Source organism: Podarcis raffonei, chromosome 18 (assembly GCF_027172205.1).
Source record: "Podarcis raffonei isolate rPodRaf1 chromosome 18, rPodRaf1.pri, whole genome shotgun sequence".
In the NCBI taxonomy this organism is placed as follows: domain Eukaryota; kingdom Metazoa; phylum Chordata; class Lepidosauria; order Squamata; family Lacertidae; genus Podarcis; species Podarcis raffonei.
The window spans coordinates 6,816,587-6,844,069 of NC_070619.1; the positions used below are offsets into that span (position 1 = coordinate 6,816,587).

The following is a 27,483-nucleotide window of genomic DNA, read 5'->3' on the forward strand; positions in this document are numbered from 1 at the left end:
AGAATCTGAGCGTCTCTGTAAATGCAGAAAACAGGAACCCGATACTCTAGAGCATATATTCTTTTCCTGTGATTTTGGCAGCTATGCCAGAAGACAATTATTTGAGGCCCTAAAATTTAATAGACAGTTTTTTACACAACCAACTGTTCAGGACCTGCTGGCGGACAGCGATGATCAAATTACTTTAATAGCGGCTGAATTTTTAAGTGCTGTCCATGAAGAAAGAATGGGCCATGATAAAGAGACTTAGTGGTTTTTAATGGTAGGTGATGTTGCTGTGTTGTATTATATTATTTATGTACATTGATTTATTTTTTGGAGTTAAGAATAGGACTGGGATAAATTGTGTTCGCTGAGCCCGTATTTTATACAGTCTGTATATGATGTTTGTTTGTTAATGTGAGGTGTGATATGCCTAATAAAGGATTTTGAATTGAATTGAATTGACTTTAAAAAGCTAATAGGCAGCAGTGCGGGTCTGTCGACTCCATTTACGGTCTGCGCTATCCTTCCCCCCCCGCAAACAAATTATGCAACGTCAGGACTCTGTGTTACTTCGTTTCATTTGCATAACGTCAGAATTTGGACCGAGTCACTGCAGAATGTCATTAAAAAAACAAAACCAGAACAAAACACAGCATGGGCTGTACACGCGGCAGCCTTGCGGGCTGGTCTTTCCTTTCTCTCTCTCCCGCCCCCAGCCTTTTCCATACATTTCTGACCATGCAAAACCCTCTGCCCCACATCTCGTCGAAGGGAAAAGTGGAGATTTGGTGTGTTGGGGAGCCCCCCCTCCCCTTAACTGACAACGTTTTTACAATCGTAGGCAGATAAAACGATATAATACATTCATGGCGTGAGCGTGTTTTAAGCAAAAGTCCAACCCCGCGAACCCCATTGCTTTGGCATGGGTCAAGAGCGCCTGGGAGGGTGGTGCAAACCGTTATTGAAAACACACAAAAAAACCAAAAACCCACAACATTTGTAGTTAAGAGTCTGCTGGGAGTTGCCCAAGGCCTCTCTTGCGGCCAGAGGGTCCCAGTCCTGCAAAACGAGGGAAGTAGCACGTTTCTAAGACAGGCTGGCGTTGGAGCTACTCGTCGCGCTGTTTCTCTTCTGAAGGCATTTAATGGCGCTGGGGACTTGCAAACCCGAGTAGACGTGGAAGCTGCCACACCAGACCTAACATAAAAGAGAAAAACAGCCAGGGCATTATGAAAAGGGAATCAGCGTTAAGTATAGTGAACGTTAAAGGTAAAGGGACCCCTGACCATTAGGTCCAGTCATGGCCGACTCTGGGGTTGCGGCGCTCATCTCGCTTTATTGGCCAAGGGAGCCGGCGTACAGCTTCCGGGTCATGTGGCCAGCAGGACTAAGCCGCTTCTGGCGAACCAGAGCAGCGCACGGAAATACCGTTTACCTTCCCGCTGGAGTGGTACCTATTTATCTACTTGCACTTTTGACGTGCTTTCAAACTGCTAGGTTGGCAGGAGATAGTGAACGTTAGGAATGCTTAAATGCATTAATTCCAGAATGTTTCCCAGCAACTCTCATGCGAACAGTTAATTTTGGTCTCATGCATGGGTAGGGAAACTAAGGCCCAGGGGCCGGATCTGGCCCAATCGCCTTCTAAATCCGGCCCGCAGACGGTCTGGGAATCAGTGTGTTTTTACATAAGCAGAATGTGCCCTTCAATTGAATTGAATTTTATTATTTCGGTCGCAGACCAGTTCCAGCCCACATACAATATCAAGGAAGTCACAGAACACGATAGGGATACGTTTGAGTTTGCAATTAGGTATAGCAGGGAGAATACAGATATAGCAACAGTTAAAAAATATATAAACTAAAACTTAAGTCACTAACATATAACCTAAAATTATCATTTAAAACCTTAATCATTATGATAGCACAGCTTGTTCCCTAAGTTTTATGGCAGTCGCACAGAATTTGGTTACCCTTAACGTGATCTCAGCATCCTTGTCCTCTACCAGGAATCTTAGACATTGAAGTTCAGATTCAATTGGAGATTTTTTGCATAGCAGGGGTAATAAATACAGAGCGTATATCCCCATAGAAAATACAGCCCGGCCCCCACAAGGTCTGAGGGACAGTGGACCGGCCCCCTGCTGAAAAAATTTGCTGACCCCATGTCTAATGGGAGGTATCTCACGACATTGTCCATCTTGTTTTTGAGTGTTTGCATGACTTGGGCTGTGTTATAAGAATTCTAAGGTCTCAAATATAAAAGTAAATGTTCATAAATGTACGAGGCAAACACATACAGTGGTACCTCGGGTTACAGACGCTTCAGGTTACAGACTCCGCTAACCCAGAAATAGAACCTCGGATTAAGAACTTTGCTTCAGGATGAGAACAGAAATTGCACGGCGGCAGCGGGAGGCCCCATTAGCTAAAGTGGTGCTTCAGGTTAAGAACAGTTTCAGGTTAAGAACGGACCTCCGGAACAAATTAAGTTCTTAACCCGAGGTACCACTGTACATAACTATATAAACCACGTGTCTAAAATAGTACAGGGGAGCAATCCTGAAGCCATTTTGACTCTCCCAAATTGGCCTCAAATATTTCTCTGCAAGGAAGGAGGAAATGGGAAAGTGTCCCCATTGTCTTTTCCTTGCAAATCCTGTCTTAAGGGCGTATTTGTGTATGCATAGCGTGAGCCTGTCAGGAACTAAACCATTAACCACCACAAAAGAATGGCCAGGCTGCCAAGGTAAAGCAATCAGTGACCATTATCAGGTATCCTGCCAAAACAGGATTTCTGCTGTAGACAGCCTCCTTCTGTGATGTTTTGGGGGGTGGTCTACAGGGGTGGGCAAGTACAGTCATACCTTGGAAGTTGAACGGAATCCATTCCGGAAGTCCGTTCGACTTCCAAGAGGCTCGAAAACCAAAGCGCGGCCTTTTGATTGGCTGCAGGAAACTCCTGCAGCCAATCGGAAGCTGTGGAAGCCCCGCCGGACGTTCGGCTTCCAAAAATAGTTCGCAAACCAGAACAGTCACTTCCGAGGTTGTGACGTTCGGGAACCAAAACGTTCGGGAACTAAGCTGTTCCGACTTCCGAGGTACAGGGAAAAGAGAGTTTGCTTGAATGTTTAAGGATGAAGCTGCAATCTTCAACTAAGAAAAGTCAAGCTTATGCTTGGATAAGCCAGTGAACCAGTGCCAGATTTGCGTATAAGCTAAATAAGCTACAGCTTAGGGCCCCAATCTCTTGGTGGCCCCCCAAAAAAATGAAGGAGAAGAAATATAAGATAAAAAACAAATAAAATAAAACCTACATACATCAACAGTGTATTGTGTTGTGTAGGCTCCTGTGATGTAAGCCTGCTAGTCTGCTCCCTAAAATATCACTGGTAATAATTTCACTATTAATATACCGTATTTTTCGCTCTATGAGATGCACTGGACCACAAGACGCACCTAGTTTTTGGAGGAGGAAAACAAGAGAAAAAAAATTCTGAATCTCAGAAGCCAGAATAGCAAGAGGGATCGCTGCGCAGCGAAAGCAGCAATCCCTCTTGATGTTCTGGCTTCTGGGATAGTTGTGCAGACTGCATTCGCTCCATAAGATGCACACACATTTCCCCTTACTTTTTAGGAGGGGAAAAGTGAGTCTTATAAAGCACAAAAATACGGTACTTCTTCTTAATTGTATTTCAGTTCAACAATTACTTTGATAAAATACATATTTTGTGATTTGCAATGGCTTTAGTTCCCTATTAGGTCCATAAATGAACATCTAGCATATATTCAACACAAAAAACAGCGACAATTTGTTGTTGACAAAGGACAGCTGGACATAGAAAGGGCCCCATTACCTTCAGGAGCTTAGGGCCTCATTAAATCTGAATCCGGCCCTGATGTGAACACCACTACTTTGCATATATATATTTCTTTCGCTATATGTTGTGCGTACAAAAGCTTTTGAATATTTTAACAAGTGTTTGGACATCATTCTAATTTCGAGGAAAGAGCATTTCACGTGATTTGGCTTCCTAGCTGCAGTTTAGCTACTCCGCCAACAACTGCTGTTTTTCTCCAGCGGATAAAGGCACAAACTCCAAAACTCTTACCATGAATGCCGGAAGGACGGGCTGTGAAAATTTGGCCCGGAAAGTGTGCAGGAGCTGTTTGGTTTTGGCATTGTAGAACGAGAGGAAACCTGCAAATCGGACAACACAGGATCCATTTGAGGCAAGAGGAAAATGCAATAACCGGTCAAAGGGACCTGTCTGAACTAGGTCAAAGAGCTACCGTATTTTTCCATCTATTAGACGCCCCCATATATAAGACTCCCCTCCCCCTATTTTAGGGGACTTGAATTGTACAATATTGAGAGGCTTACACAAGCCTGCAACCAGCTATCCGCTGTGTGTTTAAAAGGGGAATGTAAAACTCTGCTAAGTAAAAGAACTTGCTAGCGCAAGTTAACGTTAAAGGTAAAGGCCATTAGGTCCAGTCATGGCCGACTCGGGGGTTGCGGTTCTCATCTCGCTTTATTGGCCGAGGGAGCCAGCGTACAGCTTCCGGGTCATGTGGCCAGCATGACTAAGCTGCTTCTGGCGAACCAGAGCAGCGCACGGAAACGCCGTTTACCTTCCTACCGGAGTGGTCCCTATTTATCTACTTGCACTTTGACGTGCTTTTGAACTGCTAGGTTGGCAGGAGCAGGGACCGAGCAACGGGAGCTCACCCCGTCGTGGGGATTCAAACCACCGACCTTCCGATCGGCAAGTCCTAGGCTCTGTGGTTTAACCCCCAGCGCCCCCCGCATCCCCTAGTGCAAGTTAGGAAGGATATTAATAAACAGCATATCCTCTCCTGCCTCCCTGAACGCTCCCACACGCGCTCTCATGTAAGTCACCTGGCTCCCACGAGACTGTGGCCCCCCAAAACGTGTGTCCCGATTTCACTTGGAAAGTATGCTGATGATTATTGGCTTGCAAATGTCCTGTCCTCACTTGCTGTCAATTGCATTCGTATTTAAATCGGTGGTGGCATATCACCATAAAACTGGAACTGGTTTTATGCATGGCGATGTCAATGTCTGAGAATCACCGAGCAGGAAGGGACCCATCTAGTCCAACTCCCTGCAATGCAGGAATCTCAAAAAGCGGTTCCCCATCCAATCTGAAACCACACCGGACCCTGCTTAGCTTTGCAAATGTGCCAGCAGTTTTATCCATTTGCTATAGGATGCCTCATTGGTTGGGATCACCGCCACGGCTAATTCAGGAAGGAGCAGAAACTTTGCAGCCAGAGTAAACCGATGGGAGTTATGAAATTTATCTGGAGGGCTCCTACCTGCTATAGGTCACTCTGATCTGACCAGGCATGGATAGTTATTCTGTTTGTAGAGATTTGTGCCCTAGGCTTCCAGTCAAAAGAGCATTTCTAGCTAAGACGCTGCTCCAATGACGGAGGAAGTCAAAGAGAGAGAGTGCTGCGTGCCTTGTGCTTTTGTTACCTGAACAGGTAAGGTCACGCCCACCTCTAGTCACATGCAAAGGAAGCATGTCCCAGGTCAGGAGGAAACAGGAACTTCCGACTGGCTGGACCAAACATCCCCCTGCATGTCCACTCTAGGAAAACAAGGAATGTTGTACTTGACTGCTACTTATGTATCACATCCCAAATCGCTTTGCTGCATCACTTAGCTCAGAGGGGGACAAATATGGAAAGGAATTATTATTTCTCGCAAGCAGCTCACGAGATCTCACCTTCGTGAAAATTGCAGTATATGCCGATGATGTCCGGGACCGGTACGTCTAAGATTTTCGATTTGTTGTTGTGTTTGGCAGTGAAGCTGACTTGGAGCCAGTTGTTGAGGTGGAGGCACCAAGATGAAGGCGTCTTGCCCAGCTGGTCAAACTTGCCTAGAGTCCGGTAAGCCACCCCGACTGCGAAGGCTTTGCTGTCCCGGTCGTATCGCACCTCCCAGTAATGGTCTCCCCCATCAATTAGTGTGTCACCTGCAACACAGAGGAAGGGGGTGTCCGTCAGATCGAGGCTGGGGTTCAAGGCATGGGATTTCATCAGCTACCTTCCCCAAATACCGTATTTTCCCGTGTGTAAGACGCCCCCTACCTGGGGGGCTCCCATTTTATAAAATGGGGGTTGGGGGAGATGGCCCAGAGTTGTTGAACTTTTTTTATTTTGGAGGGGAATGCTGAAAATCACTCACCCAGCTCACAAACGCTGCCAATCGCACGAGTCGCAGAAGAAAACAAGCGCCGGCAGCCGCAAACCGCACACACAGTTGCTGCAGCGGCAGCCGATCCACAGTAGCCCTTGCCACAGCCACAAATCACCTACCCAATCGCCACTGAAAAGCTCCTACTCACAGCTGCAACCTATTGCCCATCCTGTGTATGCACTATCTGTGTATAAGACGCCCTCTGGGAGATGTTATATAATGAGATGAAAAAAATGTATAAAGTCAGTAATAAATGTTGGAAATGTAAAGAAAAAGAGGGAACATATTATCACATGTGGTGGGAATGTAAAAAGGTGAAAAGCTTCTGGGAGATGATATATAATGAGTTGAAAAAAATGTTGAAATATACATTTATAAAGAAACCAGAAGCATTTTTACTAGGCATTGTTGGGAGTGATATAAATAGAAAGGAATGTAAGCTCCTTTTATATGCAATTACAGCAGCAAGAATACTACTGGCCCAAAAATGGAAGCAAGAAGAATTACCGACGATTGAAGAATGGAGGATGAAGTTAATGGACTATGCAGAACTAGATAAACTAACAGGAAGGATTCGAAACTGGCGGGACCAGAAATTCACGGAAGACTGGAGTAAATTTACGGACTACTTGAAAAGTATTTGTGAAGATCAGACGACGTTTGTAGGTTTGCAAGACGTTTTGTGAGGAGTATTACTGGAAGTATTGCAAAAATGGGAAGGGGGAGGATGATTCGTTAAGAGATGTAAAGGCAATATAAAGTTCAGAAATGCATAAGAAGCGGTCAAAACGGTGGATCATCAGAAGTGCTGATGGAAGTCTAAAAAGATTGTTTTCTCCTTCCAGTAGCACCTTAAAGACCAACTAAGTTAGTTCTTGGTATGAGCTTTCGTGTGCATGCACACTTCTTCAGATACACACGAAATGTGCGTATGCATGCACACGAAATGTTTCGTGCATGCACACGAAAGCTCATACCAAGAACTAACTTAGTTGGTCTTTAAGGTGCTACTGGAAGGAAAAAATTTTTTTGTTTTGACTATGGCAGACCAACACGGCTACCTATCTGTAACTAAAAAGATTGTGTAAGTGATAAGTTTTGTGGTACATTTTATAATGTACCACATTATATATATCTATGACGCCCTCCCCCAACTTTAAACTTTATTTTAGAGTAAAAAAAACCCTCGTCTTATACACAGGAAATTACAGTATAGTCCCACCCGCACCGTATATCTAAAGGACGTTGAAAGCATGTGGCAATCCTTGGAAGTGCTGTTTACCCTTTCCCAAAGTAGCACGAGTACTTTAAATGTATTCTGTGGACAGAGGTGCCAACTTGAATAAAAGGTTCGTAGCTTGGGGGGTTCTCCTGGATCCTTTGCTGTCGCTCGAGGCTCAGGTGGCCTCAGTGGCCTCGCGTGCATTCCATCAGCTTCGGCTGGTGGCCCAGCTATGCCCCTATCTACAGTGGTGCCCCGCAAGACGAATGCCTCGCAAGACGAGAAACCCGCTAGACGAAAGGGTTTTCCGTTTTTCGATGCGCTTCGCAAGACGAATTTCCCTATGGGCTTGCTTCGCAAGATGAAAACGCCTTGCGATTTCCCCCCCCTTTTTCTAAGCCGCTAAGCCGCTAATAGCCTTTTAGCCGCTAAGCCGCTAAGCCTTTAATAGCCGCTAAGCCGCTAAACCGCTAATAGCGCTAATCCGCTAAGCCGCTTATAGTGTTGCTTCGCAAGACGAAAAAACCACTAGACGAAGAGACTCGCGGAACGGATTCTTTTCATCTTGCGAGGCACCACTGTATCCCTATCTAGACAGGGATAGCCTAACTACTGTTATCTATGCTCTGGTAGGGGTTGGGGGGTGGCGCTGTGGGTAAAAGCCTCAGCGCCTAGGGCTTGCCGATCGAAAGGTCGGCAGTTCGAATCCCCGCGGCGGGGTGTGCTCCCGTTGCTCGGTCCCAGCGCCTGCCAACCTAGCAGTTCGAAAGCACCCCCGGGTGCAAGTAGATAAATAGGGACCACTTTCTAGCGGGAAGGTAAATGGCGTTTCCGTGTGCGGCTCTGGCTCGCCAGAGCAGCGATGTCACGCTGGCCACGTGACCCGGAAGTGTCTTCGGACAGCGCTGGCCCCCGGCCTCTTGAGTGAGATGGGTGCACAACCCCAGAGTCTGGCAAGACTGGCCCGTACGGGCAGGGGTACCTTTACCTTTACCTTTATGCTCTGGTAACCTCAAGGATAGATTACTGCAATGCGTTCTACGTAGGGCTGCCTCTGAAGAGGGTTCGGAAACTTCAGCCGGTGCAGAATCCAGCGGTCAGAATTCAGGCAAGACGGTTTCAGCATATTACACCGATCCCGTTCTGACTGCACTGGTTACCAATGAGTTTCCGGACCCAATTCAAAGTGCTGGTTTTGACCTATAAAGCCTTAAATGTCTCAGGACTGCAATACCTCAAAGACCACCTCTTTCCATATGAACCTACCCAGACCCTGAGACCATCTTCTGAGGCCCTCCTTCCTGTGCCTCCTCCTCAAGAGGTCCAGAGAGTGGCAACGTGAGAACGGGGCCTTCTCTTCAGTGGCTCCCTGTCTGTGGAATGTTCTCCCCAGGGAAGTTCACCTGGCGCCTTCATTACACACCTTTAGGCACCAGGCCTTTGGTTGACCTGATTGACATCCTTTACCCTTTAAAAATGTGGTTCTTTATTGGGAGGGGGGGTGTTACTGGGTTATTGTTTCTATTTTGAATTTATATATTGTGATCTTTTCTGTGAACCGCCCTGAGACCTCCCCGGTGATGAACAAACAGCAAAAAAATAAAGCGATGAAAACACAAAAAGCAGCTGGAGTTCTGGGCAGGGAAGCTTCTTACCCAACACTGTATAGGATTCGGCTGTGAAGCGGTCCCTTCCACTGCGGCCTGTGGGCATCCTTTTGGGAGACTGAACACACCTGAAGAGAAGAAGGAGAGAGTGAGCGGGGGGGAGAGGATACCAGAGCACTCTACTCTGAGACAGGCACCCAATATTTGGGAACTGGTGCTGACAGTGCTGGCTCCAGGATTTGTTGCAGGGGAGAGGGGCCTGGACACGGGTAAAAAAAGGTAAAGGACACCTGGACGGTTAAGTCCAGTCAAAGGCGACTATGGGGTTGCGGCGCTCATCTCGCTTTCAGGCCGAGGGAGCCGGCGTTGGTCCACAGACAGCTTTCCGGGTCATGTGGCCGGCAGGACTAAACTGCTTCTGGCGCAATGGGACACCGTGACGGAAACCAGAGCGCACGGAAACACCGTTTACCTTCCCACCAGAGTGGTACCTATTTATCTACTTGCGCTGGTGTGCTTTCGAATTGCTAGGTTGGCAGGAGCTGGGACAGAGCAACGGGAGCTCACTCAGTTGCGGGGATTCGAACCGCCAACCTTCCGATGAGCAAGCCCAAGAGGCTCAGTGGTTTAGACCACAACGCCACCCACGTCCCTACAAAGATCATAGGAAAGTTGGGTGCATAGCTGTCAACTTTCCCCCCTTTTTAAGAGAAATTCCCTTATTCCGAATAGGATTCCTAAACTGCTTCTGGAGAAATGAGACACCGTGACGGAAACCAGAGTGCACGGAAACACTGTTTACCTTCCCGCCAGAGTGGTACCTATTTATCTACTTGCACTGGTGTGCTTTCAAACTGCTAGGTTGGCAGGAGCTGGGGCAGAGCAACGGGAGCTCAGCCCGTTGTGTGGATTCGAACCGCCGATCTTCCGAACGGCAAGCCCAAGAGGCTCAGTGGTTTAGACCACAGCGCCACCCGCACCCCTCCTTCCTATGGGCTCCTGTGAAAACAGGATGTTGGACTTGATGGGCCACTGGCTCTCTGTATGTCTGTAGGCTGTCATGGGAGCTGTAATCTAACAATATCTGGGGTGTACCATGTTCGCTACCCCTAGGACAGAGGCAAGAGGTCTTACCTGGCTGGGGAGTTAACTGGCGACGCGGTACGGCCCTTCCCGTCTTTTTCTCGAGCTTTGATGTCTTGCACCTTCCCACCCATTGCGTCCCATTCCACGCTGGGGTCTTCCACCTTGAGATTCTGGTGGCTGGTCGTGGCATCAAGGCGGTACACGAAGGCTGAGGGCAGAGAAAGGCAGGTTCTAGCGACTCATTGAATCATAGAGTTGGGTCATCCAGTCCAACCCGTGAAACGCACAAATCTCAACTAAAGCACCCACGATGGTCCAAGCATAATTCATTTTGCCTCTGTTTCAACAGTGCTTAGATGATGATGATGATTATCTACTGTTCTGTTAATGTTGAAGTACGTTTCCAAGCACAATTCAAAGTGTTGGTGCTGACCTTTAAAGCCCTAAATAGCTTCAAAGGCCCAGTATCCCTGAAGGAGCGTCTCCACCTCCATCGTCCAGCCCGGACACTGAGGTCCAGCTCTGAGGGCCTTCTGGTGGTTCCCTCCCTGCGAGGAGCGAGGTTACAGGGAACCAGGCAGAGGGCCTTTTTGGTAGTGGCACCCTCCCTGTGGAACGCCCTCCCATCAGATGACAAGGAAATAAGCAACTATCTTACTTTTAAAAGACATCTGAAGGCAGCTCTGTTTAGGGAAGTTTTTAATGTCTGATGTTTTATCATTTTTTTAATATTCTGTTGGGAGTCACCCAGAGTGGCTGGGGAAACCCAGCCAGATGGGTGGGTTATAAGTAATAAACAACAACAACAACAATTATTTTATAGATTATAAATGCCGTATTGGTTTGTCACTGAAATAACTTGGCCCTCTACTTAAGGAAGAAGATCCTACCAGCTCCCAAGACAGACTTACCATTAAGAAACATCTCCTAATATTTATCCTTTGTTTGGGCGAAGGGCTAAGGTTGTTCTCAGGCCCAAGACCAGCCACAAGTCCCACACGTTTGTGGCCGGATGTGGTGGGTTTGCAGTGGGTTCCTACTTTGGCCGACAAACCCTGCCCATTTTGGTGCTGCCATTTTAACAGCATTCCCTCTCGCTGGTCAAGTCTGGAAGTCTTTGCAAGGGCAGGTCTTCCCAGGGAACACTCACCTCTCGTTTCCAAAGTGACCGGCTCAGAAAACTCTCCCGCCACAGCTTTGTTGCAGGCTTTGACGCGGAAATTCATGTACTTCATGTCAAATTTCAGCCCTGCAGAGGGAAACAGACAAAGGGTCAACTTCCTCAGCCGACAATTGTGTATAGGTGCTCCCCAAACCCTGCGAATTCTAAGGTCTCAAATATAAAATAAGGTAAAGGGACCCCTGACCATTAGGTCCAGTCATGGCCGACTCTGGGGTTGCGGCGCTCATCTCGCTTTACAGGCCAAGGGAGCCGGCGTACAGCTTCCGGGTCATGTGGCCAGCAGGACTAAGCCACTTCTGGCGAACCAGAGCAGCACATGGAAGCGCCATTTACCTTCCCGCCGGAATGATACCTATTTATCTACTTGCACTTTGACGTGCTTTCAAACTGCTAGGTTGGCAGGAGCAGGGACCGAGCAACGGGAGCTCACCCCGTCACGGGGATTCGAACCACCGACCTTCTGATTGGCAAGTCCTAGGCGCTGTGATTTAACCCACAGCGCCACCCGCGTCCCTATAATTGTGTATAGGTGCTCCCCAAAACCTGCGTTATAAGAATTCTAAGGTCTCAAATATAAAATAAATGTGCATAAATGTGCAAGGCAAACACATGCACAAGTATATAAACCACATGTCTGAAATAGTACAGGAGGGCAATCCTGAAACCATTTTGACTCTCCCAAATTGACCTCAAATGTTTCTCTGCAAGGAGGAAGGAAATTGGAAAAGCTTTCCAATTGTTTTTGGTCTGTAGGGGCTTATGCCTCCCTTTGCAAATACAGTCTGGCAAGTATCTGTTAAACTGAACCCACATAATAAATATGCCTAAGAGATTCAGGAACTAAGTATTTACCATCTCAAAGGAATGGCCAGGCTACCCAGAAAATGCAATCAAGTAAGGCATTATTCGCTGGATTATGGAGAAAGCTAGAGAGTTCCAGAAAGACATCTACTTCTGCTTCATTGACTATGCAAAAGCCTTTGACTGTGTCGACCACAGCAAACTATGGCAAGTTCTTAAAGAAATGGGAGTGCCTGATCACCTCATCTGTCTCCTGAGAAATCTCTATGTGGGACAAGAAGCTACAGTTAGAACTGGATATGGAACAACTGATTGGTTCAAAATTGGGAAAGGAGTACGACAAGGCTGTATTTTGTCTCCCTGCTTATTTAATTTATACGCAGAATACATCATGCGAAAGGCTGGGCTGGATGAATCCCAAGCTGGAATTAAGATTGCCGGAAGAAATATCAAGAACCTCAGATATGCAGATGACACAACCTTGATGGCAGAAAGTGAGGAGGAATTAAAGAACCTTTTAATGAGGGTGAAAGAGGAGAGCGCAAAATATGGTCTGAAGCTCAACATCAAAAAAACGAAGATCATGGCCACTGGTCCCATCACCTCCTGGCAAATAGAAGGAGAAGAAATGGAGGCAGTGAGAGATTTTACTTTCTTGGGCTCCATGATCACTGCAGATGGTGACAGCAGTCACGAAATTAAAAGACGCCTGCTTCTTGGGAGAAGGGCAATGACAGGCCTAGTTAGCATCTTGAGAAGTAGAGACATCACCTTGCCAACAAAGGTCTGTATAGTTAAAGCCATGGTTTTCCCAGTAGTGATGTATGGAAGTGAGAGCTGGACCATAAAGAAGGCTGATTGCCGAAGAATTGACGCTTTTGAATTATGGTGCTGGAGGAGACTCTGGAGAGTCCCATGGACTGCAAGAAGATCAAACGCATCCATTCTTAAGGAAATCAGCCCTGAGTGCTCACTGGAAGGACAGATCGTGAAGCTGAGGCCCCAGTACTTTGGCCACCTCATGAGAAGAGAAGACTCCCTGGAGAAGACACTGATGCTGGGAAAGATGGAGGGCACAAGGAGAAGGGGACGACAGAGGACGAGATGGTTGGATAGTGTTTTCGAAGCTACCAGCATGAGTTTGACCAAACTGCGGGAAGTAGTGGAGGACAGGAGTGCCTGGCGTGCTCTGGTCCATGGGGTCACGAAGAGTCGGACATGACTAAACGACTAAACAAAAAGGCATTATTATCAGGTAACTGGCAGACAGGAGAGAAACAACACTCTCAAATTTCTGCCAGAGACCACCTCCTTCTGTGACGTATGTGTGATGTTTTAGGGGGTGGTCTTGGGCTACTGGGTGGGCAATTTCAAAAGTCTTTATATGGGCTTGTGCACCATTGTTCTGGGTTCCTCTTCCCTCCTGCGTGTGGTGGGTGGGGACCCTGTTGCAACAGTTTATTTCCTTTAATAAAGATCAGGCTTACTAGCCGCTTTGCTTCTCAATATACTCTGGTTGGCCTCTGTTATTTTCTCCTACCTATAGTGCACCCACTTAAGGACTCTATACGGGCCCTGGAATACCCCACAAGGGAGAGGGAGCAGTTTTTTCTTATAACACTTGCAACCACCTGGCATGCAGGATGAGACCCTCCCTGCCCGCAGACTGTCTCTCCAGAGTGGTGCATGCTCTGGTTATCTCCCGCTTGGACTACTGCCATGCGCTCTACATGGGGCTACCTTTGAAGGTGACCCGGAAACTGCAACTAATCCAGAATGTGGCAGCTACACCGGTGACTGGGAGCGGCCGCTGGAACCACATAACACCGGTCCTGAGAGATCTGCGTTGGCTCCCAGCATGTTTCCGAGCACAATTCAAAGTGTTGGTACTGACCTTGAAAGCCCTAAATGGCCTTGGTCCACTATACCTGAAGGAGCGTCTCCACCCCTATCGTCCAGCCCGGACACTGAGGTCCAGCTCTGAGGTCCTTCTGGCGGTTCCCTCATTGCGAGAAGTGAGGTTACAGGGAACCAGACAGAGGGCCTTCTCAGTGGTGGCGCCTGCCCTGTGGAACGCCCTCCCACCAGATGTCAAGGAAATAAACAACTACCTGACTTTTAGAAGACATCTGAAGGCAACCCTGTTTAGGGAAGTTTTTAATGTTTGATGTTTTATCGTGTTTTTAATATTCTATTGGGAGCCGTCCAGAGTGGCTGGGGAAACCCAGCCAGATAGGCAGGGTATAAATAATAAATTATTATTATAACCTGCATGGGCTGTCTCACCAGAGAGCGTATACTCAGTCTGCTTAATTCCTTCGATGACCATCCATGGCTGGTCTTCTTTGACCCGGGGGGGACCTTCGAAGTTCGTCCTACGGTACTCTAGCACGTAGTGGTCAATCTTGCTGTCCTCTTCAGGCATCCTCCAGACCAGGGTCACACAGTTATCAGCCACCAAAGATTCGGCTGTGTCTATCTCCGGGGCACTGGGGACTAGGTTTGCAAGTGGACAATCAGAGAGGATAGGTGCACAGAATTATAGATCAGGATACAGTGCCGGATTTATGTATAAGCTAAACAAGCTATAGCTTAGGCCCCCACTCTCTTCGGAGACCCCCAAAAATTTAAAGAAAAAAACAAAACTGGATGTACATTTCCAAAATATAAGATAAGAAACAAATAAAATAAAACCTACAGCAACAGTGTTTTGTGTTGTGTAGGCTCCTATGAAGTAAGTCATGGGCCCTGCCTGCTAGCCTGCTCCCTAAAATATCACTGGTTTGCTCCTTTCTATATATAGGGTGCCTACATTCTATATGGATTGGTTGCATGGCCACATGTGCAAATGGCTTGAGATACCTATTAGGTCCATAAATGACCATATAGCATATATTCAACACAAAAAACAGTGACAATTTGTTGTTGACAAAGGACAGCTGGACATAGAAAGGGCCCCATTACCTTCAGTAGCTTAGGGTCTTATCAAACCTAAATCCGGCCCTGATCAGGAACCTTACTCAGACTCACCGAAATTAATGCATGTAGCTAATTTAATTCATTTATTTTATTTTGCAAAATCCTGGGTGTAGGGCGAGCTCCTGACAAGCAGAACTCAGCAACCGAGGGAGGAGGGCAGCAGGCTAGGCTCCACCGTCTTAAAATGATAATTACAAAAATCTTAGGGGGAATTTGTGCACGAATCTGCTTCTTTCACCCTCGCTCCAGTTCTTTCCCCGTTTGTATCTACAGCAGGGACTGTGCTGTTGTCTTAGGACTTTGCACAGCACCTGGAAAAAGTTTGGGTGAAATGACAATGCAACAACGCTGCGGGGTAGGTTAGGCTGATAGACGGTCAGCCAGCAAGTGGGAATTCAAACCCAGCTCTCTCGCAGTACTTGCCTGACATGCTAACCATCCAGGAACCCCTTTTATGAAGAGCCACGTAGTAAGATCATTGATCCCCTACGGGTGAGGCTTGCCAACTTCCCGCAAAAGCAAAAATTTGACCTTTTGCTGTTAGGCAAAGATCAGAAGATGACATGGATGGTCGCCAGATTCTGTGTACAGATCTGTAGGCGCAGACCATCGCCCAACTCATAATAGTCCGGCATGAAAAGCCCCCAAAAACGGTTCCATGGGTGACTCTGAGTCAACTCCCTGGGACAGTTTATTGTTGTACATTGTTTCTAAATTTATTGTTGTACGTTGAATGAATGAATGAATTTATTAATACGGTCACAGACCAGCGTCAACACACACAATATCACAGATCATAAAAAATATCAGAAATACAAAGGACAATATGAATATAACAAGGATTTAAATATAAAAATTAAAATTAATTATTAGCGTGCCCCCTGTAATTAACATTTAGGGGTTTGGTCACTATGGGATACCACTTGCTTACTGCGATTGATTGCAGATGCACAGAATTTAGCTACATTTAATGTAGTCTTGGGATTCTTGTCCTCTAGCAGTAGTTTTAAACTATGGTGTTCCGATTCTTTCCTGGACTTTTGCAAAACAGGTGTAATAAAAGTCAAACGTGTATCCTCATAAAAATGACAACGTAATAGTACATGTGAAGCAGTTTCAACTTCCAACGAGCCACAAGGGCAGACCCGTGCTGTGTATGGTTTACCCTCAAATCTACCCTGAAGTAAGGCAGAAGGGAGAACGTTGAATCTGGCGAGGGTAAAAGACCGTCTGTATTTGGGTACCTGAAGACCTGACCGATAGTTAGCTGGAGAGAAACCTCTCCCATGGTCCCTTATTGCTGGATGTTTAATCATTTCGCTCATGTGGCATTGTAATTCTACGTCCCAGATACGCTGGCGAATTATAGTCCTAGCTTTCTCGAAGCCTGTCGCTATCACGGTCTGTTGTGGGATCCCCAAGCCTTTAAGCTTTTCCAGCAGTGTAGCTTTGTTGTACGTTGCTTTACAATTGTTTTAATTGTCTGTTTTAACCATATTTGCACATCAGTTTCTAATGTTGTGAGTGTCCTCTATTTCAGAGACTTCTACTCTGCAGCCTCTTATAGTTTTAACTGCGAGTCTTTTAGTTCTTACGCTCTTACAGTTGTTTTAACTGCTTGTTTTTAGTTCTTCTCTGTTTTAATTATCAGTTTTTACCCATCCATTATCCGTGTTTAATCTTGTATTTTATTCAGATGTTTTATCCTATCCTTGTTTCTTTGTCCTTATTTGCTCTAACAATTATCGGTTAAAAACAAAACAAAACCTGCTATTTTATTTCTATCTTTTTTTTTGTTTGTTTTTTTATCCTGGTCTGTGACCGTAATAAAGTTCAATCCCAAATACCTGGCAGAAATTTCAGAGACTGCAATATCCGACGCTCCTGGCCAAAATCGACCATCAGGTGGCTCATGTTGTCGCTGACTTTGGCCTTGAGGGAGAGGCGAAACGCAGGCGCCATGGTCACGCTGCGGAGGATTGGGTCCGAACGGAGGGGGAAGGAGAGGAATTTGTTAGAGAGCGCCCCCCAAAATAAACGACAACCCTCATCCCAACTATAGTGGTACCTCGGGTTACATACGCTTCAGGTTACAGACTCCGCTAACCCAGAAATAGTGCTTCAGGTTAAGAACTTTGCTTCAGGATGAGAACAGAAATTGTGCTCTGGCGGCGCAGCAGCAGCAGGAGGCCCCATTAGCTAAAGTGGTGCTTCAGGTTAAGAACAATTTCAGGTTAAATACGGACCTCTGGAACGAATTAAGTTCTTAACCTGAGGTACCACTGTACATCCACACAAATGGAGGGGGGGGGCGAAGCAAAGAGGCCTTGGAGCAAAGATTGTGAAACATACAAGAACCCAGTGTCTAGACTTTGAGAGGGGTCAGCCCGGAAACCACTGAGAATACCAAGGTTTTTCATAATAATAATAATTTTTTATTTATACCACACCCTTCCTGGTTCAAAAACTGGGCTCAGGGTAGCTAACAACAAATTTAAAGCACTTATTTAAAACACCAGATGTCAAAGAGAAAAACAACTACCAGATTTTTAGAAGACATCTGAAGGCAGCCCTGTTTAGGGAAGCTTTTAATGTTTAATAGGTTATTGTATTTTAATATTCCGTTGGAAGCCGCCTAGAGTGGCTGGAGAAATCCAGCCAGATGGGCGGGGTATAAATAATAAATTATTATTATAATAATTATTATTATTATTATTTGATGCAACAACAAAAAACAGCATAAAATACAGTATAAAACGTGAATAACAATAAATCAGTTTAGGGGTGGGTGGGAAGAGAATGCCACAGAACATGTGCAAAGCGTCTTTCCCTGACTACAAGCAAAGGTGAGTTTCAGTCTTTTTGTACAGGAAGGGGCAGGTTGCTTCTGAGCACGTACAAAGTGCCCATGCAAGGACTTTTCTTGCAGGGGGAGGGAAGGCCAAGAAAAATATGAGGATTAGACACTCAAGCGTCCCTCTCCAGGCTAAAGTCTCTCGCCCCCTCATAACTGAAATTCAGGAAGAAGGCAGGGGGTGAGTCGAAAATAAATTGATCCACAGCACGTTGGGCATCGGCTAAGACAGGAGGGGTGTGGGATGGGAGCCTGGGCACAGGGACCATGGCAGTATATTTTATGTCCTTTGGTCTAAACGTGGTCTTTGGCAGAGGAGAAAACCTGTGGAGCAAAAGGTTTTTCTGGAATGCAACATACCTGTCTTTGATCTGTTTAGCAGCCTTCAAAGAAGCGCGAGAAAGAGGGCGAAAGAGTAAAAGAGAGAGAGAGAAAGGGAGGGAGGAAGGGGGTCACCAGTTATAATTCAAGATGAGGAAAACAGCACCAACACATTGCCTGTACAGGAATGGAGAACATGCAACTTTCCAGGTGTTGCCCCAGCAGCCGATGGTCAGTGATAATGGGTTTTACAGTCAAGTAAGTTCTGGGCATATGGGACGCGGGCGGCACTGTGGGTTAAACCACAGAGCCTAGGACTTGCCGATCTGAAGGTCGGCGGTTCGAATCCCCGCGACGGGGTGAGCTCCCGTTGCTCGGTCCCTGCTCCTGCCCACCTAGCAGTTCGAAAGCACGTCAAGTGCAAGTAGATAAATAGGTACCACTCCGGTGGGAAGGTAAACGGCGTTTCCGTGCACTGCTCTGGTTCGCCAGAAGCGGCTTAGTCATGCTGGCCACATGACCCGGAAACTGTACGCCGGCTCCCTCGGCCAATAAAGCGAGATGAGCGCCGCAACCTCAGAGTCGGCCACGACTGGACCTAATGGTCAGGGGCCCCTTTACCTTAAGTTCTGGGCCTTCCCCAAGGTTCTCCATCTCTGTACTAGACTAAGGAATACCCACGCAAACCAAGTTTAAAAGCACATTGCTCCCAGCAAAGAGTCCCTGAAACTGCCATCCGTCTGCCCCTTCCGAACTCCCCCATTCGCCCTCAGAACTCATGATTCCGTGATTGAACGTAAAAGCCCATCAACCTTCCGTTCCTAAAATGCATTGTCTGAGACCTGCAGTTATTGGGCGGTGTTATGTAGTGAGTTGAATAGGATCCAAAATGCAGCAGTCTGATTGGTCCTAGAACAATGCAGCGGTATGATTGGACCACCCAATCCAGCTCCAGGTGGAAGTGAATACACAACCTGATTGGCCTACAGGAGAATCCCGGAATTAGCCAATCACGTGCAGCCCATTGTGTAAATAATGTGTATACAGCAGATATTGTGGGGGAACTTCCATTCCTCCTCACCACTATGAGCTGAATAAAGAGCATGAAATCCACTCTCGACTCGAGTATATTTCAGGTAAAGGTAAAGGTAAAGGTACCCCTGCCCGTAGGGTCCAGTCTTGACAGACTCTAGGGTTGTGCGCCCATCTCACTCTATAGGCCGGGGGCCAGTGCTGTCCGGAGACACTTCCGGGTCACGTGGCCAGCGTGACAAAGCTGCAGCTGGCGAGCCAGCGCAGCACACGGAAACGCCGTTTACCTTCCCGCCAGAGCGGTCCCTATTTATCTACTTGCACCCGGGAGTGCTTTCAAACTGCTAGGTTGGCAGGCGCTGGGACCGAGCAACGGGAGCGCACCCCGCCGCGGGGATTCGAACCGCCGACCTTTCAATCGGCAAGCCCTAGGCGCTGAGGCTTTTACCCACAGCGCCACCCGCGTCCCTATATTTCAGGAGGGATACACATTTAATCAATAATAGCAATCTGATAATGATGGCCTTATTGCTCATGTGTTCGCTCTTTGTCGGTGGTTTACAGGCTCCCCCACCTAAATTCCCACAGAAGCACTGGCTGGTTTGGGCTCTGCGACAACAGGAATCCCGAAATATTTCCAAAGCCACACAAGCTAAGCACCTTTGCAGAGCCTTGCATCTGTTTCGCCATCATCTAACCCCGTTTCTCAAAAATATGTGGGCTGGGAGACTACCCTCCAAGCTCTCTACACCTGACCCACCCCCCGAACCACTGAGCCCATTGCCCAGGGAGGCGAGTCGAGTGAGCAGCTCTTTGTACCTGGTTAAAGTCATGGTTCTCTGCCCCCTGGAGTGTTTGGTTGGCTGTTTCCAGCAGTTCCTCAGAGCTCTCTAAGGCTTTTGTGCAAGCAGCCAGCTGGTTCTGGAGCAAGGAGTGGTTTGTGGAACAGAAGAAGGAGAGAGAGAGAGAGAGAGAGAGAGAGGGAGAGGGAGAGAGAGAGAGATGTTATAGCAAGCATGTCTGAGGCAGGGTTCTGCCTGGTTCCCTGTAACTTGGCTTCTCGCAGCGAGGGAACTGCCAGAAGGCCCTCGGCGCTGGATCTCAGTGTCCAGGCTGTGGAGACGCTCCTTCAGGTATACTGGACCGAGGCCATTTAGGGCTTTAAAGGTCAGCACCAACACTTTGAATTGTGCTCGGAAATGTCCTGGGAGCCAATGCAGGTCTTTCAGGACCAGTGTTATGTGGTCTTGGCGGCCACCCCCAGTCCCCAGTCTAGCTGCCTCATTCTGGATTAGTTGTAGTTTCCGGGTCGCTTTCAAAGGTAGCCCCACATAGAGTGCATTGCAGTAGTCCAAGCGGGAGATAACCAGAGCATGCACCACTCTGGTGAGACAGTCTGCGGGCAGGGAGGGTCTCATCCTGCGTACTAGATAGAGCTGGTAGACGGCTGCCCTGGACACAGAAATGACCTGCGCCTCCATGGACAGCTGTGAGTCCAAAATGACTCCCAGGCTGCGCACCTGGTCCTTCAGGGGCACAGTTACCCCATTCAGGACCAGGGAATCCTCCACACCTGCCCGCCTCCTGTCCCCCAGAAACAGTCCTTCTGTCTTGCCAGGATTCAACCTCAATCTGTTAGCCGCCATCCATCCTCCAACCGCCTCCAGACACTCACACAGGACCTTCACTGGTTCTGATTTAAAAGCGAGGTAGAGCTTTTGGGGTGGAGGGAGGAATCCACAAATCTGATAGCTTGGACTCTGATATGAGGAATATAGAATTGTAGAGTTGGAAGAGACACTAAGAGTCATCTAGTCTGACCCCCGTTCAATGCAGGGATTATTGTATTGAACTTTATTACGGCCAATGGCCCATCACACGACAGTTTCCCATACCAGCATAATATACTTAAACCTCCAAATTTAAAACCGCCAAAACTTGCAAAAAACAGACAGGAACCAAAGCAAAACAAAAGACCAACATCATACATTACAATAAATTTGTAACATAAACATCGCCCTCTACTCATAAATTAGTAGAAGACATCAATGGTGAAATCACCTAATTACATCCTAAAACATAGATCATAGTTTAAAGAGATTATCCGAGCCGCACAGGAGTCCGTTTCTCTTCTTTAGGGATAGGACGCTGATCAAGAATCTGGCAACCATGAGTGATCTTAGGGGGTCATCATCATTTAATAGATATCTCAGTTTGGCTTCATTCATATCATCGGCAATTCCCTTTAGATATTGAGCAAGAAACTTGCTCCTGGCCGATGAGTGAAAAGCACAATCAAGAATTATGTGATGCAACGATTCCGGTGCCCCACAATTACAATCACATAAGAGCGATATCTGTCCATTGGAGAATCTATTTCTCAGCACGTTCGATGGGAAGGTGTTGAATCTTGCCTTTACAAAGGCATATCTATGAGCCGAAGAAGTTAAGGAATTCAAATAGTTTGGGAGCCTTAAGAGGGGTAATAAACCAAGGTTTAGAGGTGAGCAGGTACCATTGCCCAAGACCATTTTCTGCTGCAAGTCCATCTCCTCTAGTTTACAGGTTACTGTTCTTTTAGCTGGAACTATATCCTGCTCTAGTAATTTGGATGGGGAGATTCCCATTGCCGTAATTTTCAGTTGTAAATTTTTTACCCATGGGCTCTGGAAATCATCTCTCCACATGCATTGTATCAAGTACAAGTTTGGGAGATTGTGCCATAGAATGCAGGGATTATGCACCACTCTGGCCAGACAACTCCCTGCAACTCAGGAGCCCCTTACTTGCAACTCGTAAGTCCTGCTGGCTCGATCCTGTTTGATCTTCATCAGCATCCCATCCTTCAGCTCGTCCAGCAGGGTGAACAGCGACTGGAACTCTGCCTCAAGGTCTTGTTGGACTCGGTCCGAATTGGCCTGGCAAGATGAAACCATGGCACGTATGAATTTGAATGTATCATATAAATGTTGTAGATCACTGGCTTGTAAATTTGCTAGCTTTAATGAGATGACTGCCGAGGTGGAGATTTGCCAGATTTTTATGATGGGGAGGTGGCACGGGAAAACGTTTATAATAAAAGCAGCAAAGGATTTGAGTCAAGAAAGATCTCAGAAGCAGAGTTATTAACTCAAATAACAGGAAGCATTATATTATTGAACTATCACTCAGTAGATAAATAGGTACCACTCCGGCTGGAAGGTAAACGGCGTTTCCGTGCGCTGCTCTGGTTCGCCAGAAGCGGCTTAGTCCTGCTGGCCACACGACCCGGAAGCTGTATGCCGGCTCCCTCAGCCAATAAAGCGAGATGAGCGCCGCAACCCCAGAGTCGGCTACGACTGGACCTAATGGTCAGGGGTCCCCTTTACCTAGTAGGCTGTTTATAAAGGTAAAGGTACCCCTGCCCGTACGGGCCAGTCTTGCCAGACTCTAGGGTTGTGCGCCCATCTCACTCTATAGACCGGGGGCCAGCGCTGTCCACAGACACTTCCGGGTCGCGTGGCCAGCGTGACAAGCTGCATCTGGCGAGCCAGCGCAGCACACGGAACGCTGTTTACCTTCCCGCTAGTAAGCGGTCCCTATTTATCTACTTGCACCCGGGGGTGCTTTCGAACTGCTAGGTTGGCAGGCGCTGGGACCGAGCAACGGGAGCGCACCCCGCCACGGGGGTTCGAACCGCCGACCTTTCGATCGGCAAGTCCTAGGCGCTGAGGCTTTAACCCACAGCGCCACCCGCGTCCCTGTTTATACAGTCATGCAATTTCTTTTGACGAGGGTCTGCACCAGGACCTCTCACTGCAGAAATCAAACTCTGCTGACCCCTGAACTCTCAGCCTAGTTACCTCCACGTTCTGCAGCATCTGTTTGAGGACGTAGATGAAATTTTGGATTTCCTCATTTTTCACAGCCAAGGTGGTGATGATCTTTCTAAGGGCGTCCTGTCCCAGAAGGAAAAAAAACATCACGAATCAGCGGCTCCTTTTATTTGCGTGTGTTCATGCTTTCCTTTCATGCCCTCTGACGACACTTTAACCACCCAGGTGTCCTTGCTATTGAGTATTCATGATAATAATAGAATTGTGGAGTCAGAAGAGACACCCAAGGGTCATCTAGTCCAACCCCCTTGCGATGCAGGACTCTTCCGCCCGGCGTGGGGCTCGAACCCACAGCCCTGGGATTAAGACTCTCATGCTCTGCCCACTGAGCTACCTGGGGAGGTCAGATACGCTCCCACTTTCTCAATGAAACTTTTTAAAATTTGCTTTTCAAATTGTCATGAAACTGCAGTGACAAGTAAACAATAAAATAATCAATAATATAGCCAGTGAAAGGCAGGGCACACAAATCCTAAACATCTCTCTCTCTCTCTCTCTCTCTCTCTCTCTCTCTCTCTCTCTCTCTCTCTATCTATCATCTCTATCATCTATCTATCTATCTATCTATCTATCATCTATCTATCATCTATCTATCTATCTATCTATCTATCTATCTATCATCTATCTATCTATCTCTGTCTATTATCTATCTATATCTATCATCTATCTATCTATATCTATCTTCTGTCCATCTATCTATCTATATCTATTATCTATCATCTATCTATCATCCATCCATCTATCTATCTATCTATCTATCTATCTATCATCTGTCTGTCTGTCTTTCTATCATCTATCTCTCTATTATCTATCTCTATCTGTCTCTATCTATCTATCTATCTATCATCTATCTATCAATCATCTATCTATAGCTGTCTGTCTATCTATCATCTGTCTATTATCTATCTATATTTATCTATATCTATCTATCATCTATATCATCTATCTATCTATCTATCTAATCTATCTACCTGTCTGTCGTCTATCATCTATCTATCTATCTATCTATCTATCATCTATCTATCTATCTATCTATCATCTATCTATCTCTATCATCTGTCTGTCTATTACCTATCTATCATCCATCTATCTATCTATCTATCTATCATCTATCTATCTATCTATCTATCTATCTATCTATATCTATCTATCTATCATCTATCTATCTCTATCATCTATCATCTATCTATCTATCTATCTATCATCTATCTATCTATCTATCTATAACTATCTATCATCTATCTATCTATCATCTATCTATCTATCTATCTATCTATCTATCTATCTATCTATCTATCATCTATCATCTATATCTATCTATCATCTATATCTATCTATCATCTATCTATCTATCTATCTATCATCTATCTATATGTCATAAAATTTACACACCACTTGATTGTAAATCAACAACAATAACCTCAAAGCGGTTTGCAAAACAGATAAGGCAATAAAACCAAGAAAAAACTACAACCCAATTTTAAAACATACAAAAGCTAAAATGCTGGAAAAGATTACAGTTAGCTCGGCTTCCTAAAAATCTGGGTAGGCTTGCCCAAACAAGGATGCTTTCGGCAGGCGCTGGGAAAGGTAACGTGAAGATGCCTTGCTTGAGCTCAAGACGCAGGCAGTTCCACAGTAAATGACCCAGTTCTTACAAATGTGGAGCGGATATTGCGTGGAACCTGCTGATCAAAGCTGTCGAATGGGCGCATGAGTTTTGAATTTTGCAAAAAGGAACATAGGTCAAAATTGTAAGTCTCCTGATAAAGCATTTTTAAAACATTTCTCTTCGCGATTTTGTTTATTGCATATCTTTAAGACAAGCGTACTTTTAAAAATACATTCCTGCATTGCAGGGGGTTGGACTAGATGACCGCTGGGGTCCCTTCCAATTCTACAATTCCATGCTTCTAAGTTTCCCCTAAGCCAAACCACTGGTCCATCTTAACTCACAGTGGCTCTCCAAAGTTTCAGCCATGGAACATCTCCCATCCTTCCTTGGAGATGCCCAAGATTTGAATCTGGATCTCTGCTTGCCAAGCAAATGTTCTGCCACTCAGCTATGGCACAGCTACAAAATTAAGGAAGATTCTAGTCCTCGTGAGAAGCCGGAACACAAAGAAGCTGTCTTTTATGAGCCAGACCCCTGGTTCCTTTAGCACAATATCCACACCGCTTTGGCAGTGCTCTCTTCTACATTTTTTAAAAAAATCCTTGCACACAGAAAAGCAGGACATCAGGGGAAGGCCTAGATTTCTACCTGCAGGGATTTTATTTTGCTTGACTTTGGAGGCACACCCAAAGTCTGTGTTCGCAGCCCAAGAGGCAACGCAGACAGACACCCGCCGCCCTGAGGTCGCCTCCCCGTCGCACCTTTTCTCCCAACGCAGAAAGTGCTCCTTAACCCCTCTCTCTGTCTTTCCCATCTCAGTCTGCAAAGACAGCTCCCAAACTCTGCACCCTTGCAACCTCCCCTAAGATGCAAAGTCTACGGGGAACAAGGATGACAAAGCAGAGATGAAGGGAGGAGACAGAAACTCCTTTGGCCCAAAGCGAGCATCTCTCCATTTCTCCATCGTCCTCAGCTTCCTGGTTGGTGCATCCTGTATCCTCCCTCATTTTTCCCTCTGCATCCCTCACATCAGCATCTTTTTACCTTTTGGTCCCCCATCTTCAGCTGCTTCCTCTGTCATGGACCAGGAAGGATGCTGAGAGGCAGGGGGAAGAATTGGTCCTTTCCCCCTCCCTCTTGTGGAATTAACAAAGCTGATTGGGGGGTTGTGGCCGGGTGGAGGGGAGGGTGGGGGGAGGGAAATGCTTCTGAACTTACTGCCCTTCCTCTCTGCGCAGATGGAAGAGCATGCTGGGAAATGTAGTCCAGTGAGAGAGAGAGAGAATAGAGGGTGGGTGGAACTGGGTGGCGATGAAAGCAGGCTTGTAGACAAAGGATTCGCCTGCATGACTAGGTTCCTGGTGTATGTCGCAGTCTGCGATTCATGCCAAGCTGAAGAAAAGGTTTTCAGCACAGGGGATGAAATGTGGGAGGAAGAATGGACAAAATTTAATGATCATTTGGTTAAAGCTGTTAAGTTAAACTAATTGGAAATAGCTTGCAGGTATTAGATTGGCTTAGGATTTTATATAAGTTAAGTGATGAATCAATACAGTGGTACCTCGGGTTACATACGCTTCAGGTTACAGACGCTTCAGGTTACAGACTTTGCTGACCCAGAAATAGTGCTTCAGGTTAAGAACTTTGCTTCAGGATGAGAACAGAAATCGTGCTCCGGCGGCAGCGGGAAGCCCCATTAGCTAAAGTGGTGCTTCAGGTTAAGAACAGTTTCAGGTTAAGAACGGACCTCCGGAATGAATTAAGTACTTAACCCAAGGTACCACTGTATGTTTAATTTCGAATTGAAGCGTTATAAGGATGTTAAATGATTAAGTTCAGTTTATAAGAACTCTGATTTGGAAAACCGTTAAAAGGATATGCATTGAAGCTCAACCAAGGGGAAGCGGGGGAGTCACTTAACAATGTTAACAAGTGTAATTTTAATAAGGTTATGATTTATGTTTGTTTGTTTGTTTATAATTTTGTGAAAATCAATAAAAAAAATTGGGGGAAAAATAAAGAAATGTGGCAGAGCTGAGAAGGCAAGAATCATAGAGTTGTAAAAGGACCCTGAGCATCAACTATTCCAACCCCCCTGTGCTGTTGTTTTGAATCGTTTGTACATTTTTAATCCCCACCCTAATTGTTTTTATATGTGCAACTGCTTTATTTATTTTGAAATAGTTTTTATTTGCTTGTGCGAGAACACACAGCATACTCAATAAAGAAACATTTGAACATTTGGTCTCTCGTTTTGCTTTACTGAACGTCGTCAGGGCAGGACAAAAATTCACAGAAGGCTACCAGATTCAATCTTTGGCATCTCTAGAAGGATAGGTAAAGGTAAAGGGACCCCCGACCATTAGGTCCAGTCGTGGCCGACTCTGGGGTTGCGGCGCTCATCTCGCTTTACTGGACAATTGTTGTCCCTGATGTGGGTGGCGCTGTGGGTTAAACCACAGAGCCTAGGACTTGCCGATCAGAAGGTCGGCAGTTCGAATCCCCGCGACGGGGTGAGCTCCCGTTGCTCGGTCCCTGCTCCTGCCAACCTAGCAGTTCAAAAGCACATCAAAGTTCAAGTAGATAAATAGGTACCACTCTGGCGGGAAGGTAAAGGGTGTTTCCGTGCGCTGCTCTGGTTTGCCAGAAGCGGCTTAGTCATGCTGGCCACATGACCCGGAAGCTGTA

At 46.4% G+C, this 27,483-nt stretch overlaps 1 protein-coding gene across 2 annotated transcripts; it reads right to left on the bottom strand.

The window, feature by feature from the left end:
* Positions 1-545: 545 nt before the first annotated feature.
* FSD1 (fibronectin type III and SPRY domain containing 1) lies at positions 546-25,989 on the bottom strand. 2 transcript variants are annotated; one of them, XM_053372741.1, is made up of 13 exons: positions 25,840-25,989; positions 23,148-23,243; positions 22,092-22,223; positions 20,125-20,226; positions 18,313-18,335; positions 16,946-17,067; positions 14,388-14,615; positions 11,286-11,384; positions 10,184-10,343; positions 9,098-9,177; positions 5,745-5,996; positions 4,098-4,186; positions 546-1,182 (listed from the first exon to the last, which is right to left on the bottom strand). In XM_053372741.1, the coding sequence occupies exons 1-13, from the start codon at positions 25,852-25,854 to the stop codon at positions 1,072-1,074; spliced, it is 1,509 nt and encodes a 502-aa protein (XP_053228716.1). In that variant the 5' UTR covers positions 25,855-25,989; the 3' UTR covers positions 546-1,071. The 2 variants fall into 2 exon arrangements, with proteins under 2 accessions (XP_053228716.1, XP_053228717.1); XM_053372742.1 differs by having other exon boundaries at positions 14,406-14,615; positions 25,840-25,988.
* Between the last annotated feature and the right edge of the window lie 1,494 nt (positions 25,990-27,483).